The following is a 4,168-nucleotide window of genomic DNA, read 5'->3' as shown; positions in this document are numbered from 1 at the left end:
CTGAACCAAGCACACAGAGCTACTTCTGCCAAGCCCTGGGCACTATAGAAAGACCATCTGGAACTGTGAAGACTGTGTGTTGTGTACACGTTAAAAACTAAATTGGGTTGGGACTTGAACTGAGGGCTAATCCAAGGGAAGGAGGAGTCCAGGGTACCCTTTTTGCAATTCCGTTCTGGGATTGTGTATGTGTGTATGCTTATACGCCCCATACAAGTGACCAGATCTAGTGAACATACATCAAAAGAGTCTTCTGCAATAATAATTACAGCAACATCATTTGTTATGTCATCCATTTATTTAATATTTTTCAAATAAATTGCCTCCAAAATGGACAGGACTTAGTAGTGATTATCAAGTGAATTTTCACTTTTAAAAGAATGGTGATAAAATAGATGGTATAAATTTACTTCTGTCCAGTCGATGCTTTTTATTTTTATTGAGCCCTTAATTATTTGGGGCCCCTTTAGGGATGACTTCACTGAGATTTATGTTGCAAATAATGGTTATCTCCCCATCACTGTCATCATCACTGTCAGATGTCATCTCATCACTGTCAGTCAGGTTGCCATACAGTGCCTCGTCTCTGGAATCTACGTCCTGAAAGGACTCGGAAAAAGGCTTCACTTCATGTGGAAAAGGGAGGTTTTGAGCATCTGTCTTCTTGGGCTCAGAAATATCATTGGCCAAAGATTCAGAAGTATTCATGGGAACAAGGAATTGTTCCTGGGGGTACTGACAAGGCTTGATCAATGGAGGTCTAGGTAACGTGTCGGCCACACCCGTGCCGACTGAGCTTTTTGCATTAGGCTGTTCGGAGGATGCAGTAAATTTCGGTAAACCAGTTGGCTTGAGTAGCAAGATTTGATTTTGTGGGCACGGTGGACCAGGTGGCTTGGTTTGTCGCACTGGACATTGTAGACTGGCTGGGCAAGGTTTCCTGACTGCGATATTTGGATAGGACCAACTGCCCTGACTGACCAGCTTACGGGAACCAGCCAGCTCGTGTAACTTATCTAGACTGCATGTTCTCCGTGTCTTTTCTACGTGGGGTGAACTGAATACAGTTTTGGGGCTCGATGGCTTAGATGATTTTTCTTGACTTGATGGCCTGATTAACTTTTCTGTGTTAGGTGGTACGGATGACATTTCTGGACTCGGGGGCCTGATTACATTTTCTGGACAGGATGGTATGAATAACTTTTCTGGACTGGAGGGTCTAGATAACTTTTCTATATCTAATATCACGGATTGTTTTTCTGAAACGCACGGGCTGGCTGTCTTGGATCCATTGAATGGTATTTTGGATGACCTGGAAGTCTTGGCTGCTACACTTTCCTTTGGGACCCTGAAAATACAGAAAATTTGGAGTGTGACAATTTAAAACAAAAGAGTATGATTGCCATCACCAGAAACCAGAGACTACTGTGTCAGTTTAGACTTTTGGGCTCTAGTAGGAAAACTGAACACAGTGAGAAATTGGAGTGTGGTAAAAGCCATGATAGATATGAACTTACGTTGAATTCAGGGTTTTTCATTTTCTTAAGAGCGTTTTACCATTTCAGTCACATTAGATTATATAGTCTACATATGGAAAAACACAAAGTCGTTTCAAATCTACCATTGAGAAATTTCATTTATTCCAGAAGTTAAACTTTTTATAAAAATGTCACAAGTTGATACAGAACTGATACACAAATGTCACGACTTGTCACAAGAAAAATAAACTCTTTAGACCTAAGTCATTGTTTTCCTATTACATTTACTCCATCAACTTATCTATTCATGCATGTTTATATTCACGATATTCCCTGAAAACTGAAGGAAGGGAGGCCTGGTATATTTTAGTCATCAGTCCTTGTATGGGGAACTTTTTTTTCCCCCCGTATTTATTTATTTATTTATTTATTTATTTATATATATTTAAATTTATTGGGGTGACAACTGTCAGCAAAATCACACAGACCTCAGGTGTACAATTCTGTATCACATCATCTATAAATTACATTGTGTGTTCACCACCCAGAGTCAGTATATATTTTTAAATTAGTTTCAGGTGCACAAGACAAAGTAATACTTAGACGTTTATCATTTATATCCCTCACACTGTGTGAACCCCCCCCCATCCACTATCGCTCTGACATCACACACAGCCATTACATTTCCAGTGTTTCTATTCCTAATGCTGTACTCCACTTCTTGTAAGTATATATATATATATATATATATATATATATATATATACACACATACACATATATAGATATAAAATTATAGTTGGCATCCATCATTGTTCAGCTTCAGGTGTACAGTGCAGTGATTAGGCATCTACATCATCCCTGAGATGGTCTCCCTAATGGGACAAGTGTCCATCGGATACCCTACAAAATCTTTACAACATTATTGATTACGTTCCCCAAATTAACTTTCATAACCCCGTGGCCATCTGGTGGTTACCGACTGTTTTCTAATCCCCTCTAATCCCCTTACCCCCACCCCCCCTCCCATCTAGCAACCCTCAGTTGTTCCTCTATGACTCTGAGACTGTTTCTGATTAGTTCATTCATTTGTTCTTTTCTTTAGATTCCACCTATAAGTGACATCAGATGGTATTTGTCTTTCTCTGTCTGACTCTTTTCACTTAACATAATTTTCTCTAGGACCATCCATATTGTTGCAAATGGTAAGATTTCATTCTTTTATAGGGCTGTATAATACTCCATTGTATAAATGTACCAAAGTTTCTTAATCCAGTCACCTAGACTCAATTTATAATGAAATTAATAGCCTGGGGTGCAGCTGAACACTGAATACGAGATAGCTTTGGCTAAATTTGATAATGTAGTGAGAATATTTAAGAGCTAATTTCATTTAAGTGTAAATATTCACCCATAAGATGTTGGTAGCTCCTTAGAAGTCTAAAGTTAACATTAAGTAACCACAACAACAATGAAACCTCCACTATATGTATACACACACACACACACCCCCCTTTCATTCTTAATTCAAATGTGTGAAACTTACATTACTGCTTCATCCCTCGGGCAGTTGTAATGGATGAAGCAGAAACAGATGAAGCCAAAAATCATGATCATAGTACCAATTATGTGGATGAGTACATGTCTTGTAAAATACTCCAGTTTGGTCTCCATTGGTTCAGGGTTCTTAGGTCCTGTCAAAGAGATTGTGTCACCAGAAAATGTTAGGTGACCAATTTTTCTTCCATTTGATTGTGGCTTGCCACTATAGGTCAAAATCAAACCTCTTCATCAATGATTTCCTTAAGCATAAGTGTTCCACTGTCATTTTCTTCCCTCTATCATGTCTCCAGCCACAGTCTAGAAGCCAAGTCTGGGACACATCTCTGGCTAATCAGTACAATTACCTGGGTTACCCCTGCATCATGGCTTTCTAACCCCATTACCTAAGTTTTGGAATGTGTGTGTATGTCTTGCATGTGTGAATGCACTTGAGTGGTGTGTGTGTGTGTGTGTGGGTGTGTGCGCGCGCGCGTATGATGGGAAAAGGGATGGGAAAAGGGAATGTGTATGATGGGAAAAGAAAAAAACCTTTGTTGAAGCCTACTATGTATTAGATACCATGGCAGATTCATTCACATAGTATTTTTTAAAGACTTTTATTGAAATACAACTAACATACAATTTTATATTAGTTTAAGGTGTATACAGTAGGTATTCAACACTTAACCTACCTAAAGAAGTGATCACCACAAGCCCAGCAACCATCTGACACTGTACCACGCTATCACAATTCTACTGACTATATTCCCTATGCTGTACATTATATCCCCATGACTTACTTGTTTTTTACCTGGAAATTTGAGCCTCTTATTCTCCTTCACCTTTTCCCCCCAACTTTTAAAATTTTTCAATTACAGTTCACATTTCATTCACATAGTATTATCTAGTTTGGTTGGGGACGGGTGTTGGTGGATTGGGGGGGGAAGGGGAGTGAAGGGGACAGCATATCTCTACTCTTTATACTTTATGTTGCTTAGATTTTTCACACAGGAGAAAAACTCTGAGGTATTGTCCTAGAAATTGTTAAAGACCAACTAATAGTAACATGTAAGAAACAGCTGATTTCTTAAACACAGCTAGCTAGCTTGTTTAATTAAGTGCTTGAACGCATAATATTATAAATCATA

General features: G+C 38.7%; 1 protein-coding gene across 1 annotated transcript; it reads right to left on the bottom strand.

Moving 5' to 3' along the window:
* Positions 1-447: 447 nt before the first annotated feature.
* Positions 448-1,149, bottom strand: LOC117032942 (uncharacterized protein CXorf66 homolog). Its single transcript, XM_033124735.1, has one exon. The coding sequence runs from the start codon at positions 1,147-1,149 to the stop codon at positions 448-450; it is 702 nt and encodes a 233-aa protein (XP_032980626.1).
* Positions 1,150-4,168: the final 3,019 nt, after the last annotated feature.

Source organism: Rhinolophus ferrumequinum, chromosome X (assembly GCF_004115265.2).
Source record: "Rhinolophus ferrumequinum isolate MPI-CBG mRhiFer1 chromosome X, mRhiFer1_v1.p, whole genome shotgun sequence".
Classification (NCBI taxonomy): domain Eukaryota; kingdom Metazoa; phylum Chordata; class Mammalia; order Chiroptera; family Rhinolophidae; genus Rhinolophus; species Rhinolophus ferrumequinum.
This window is presented reverse-complemented; position numbering and strand designations above follow the sequence as displayed.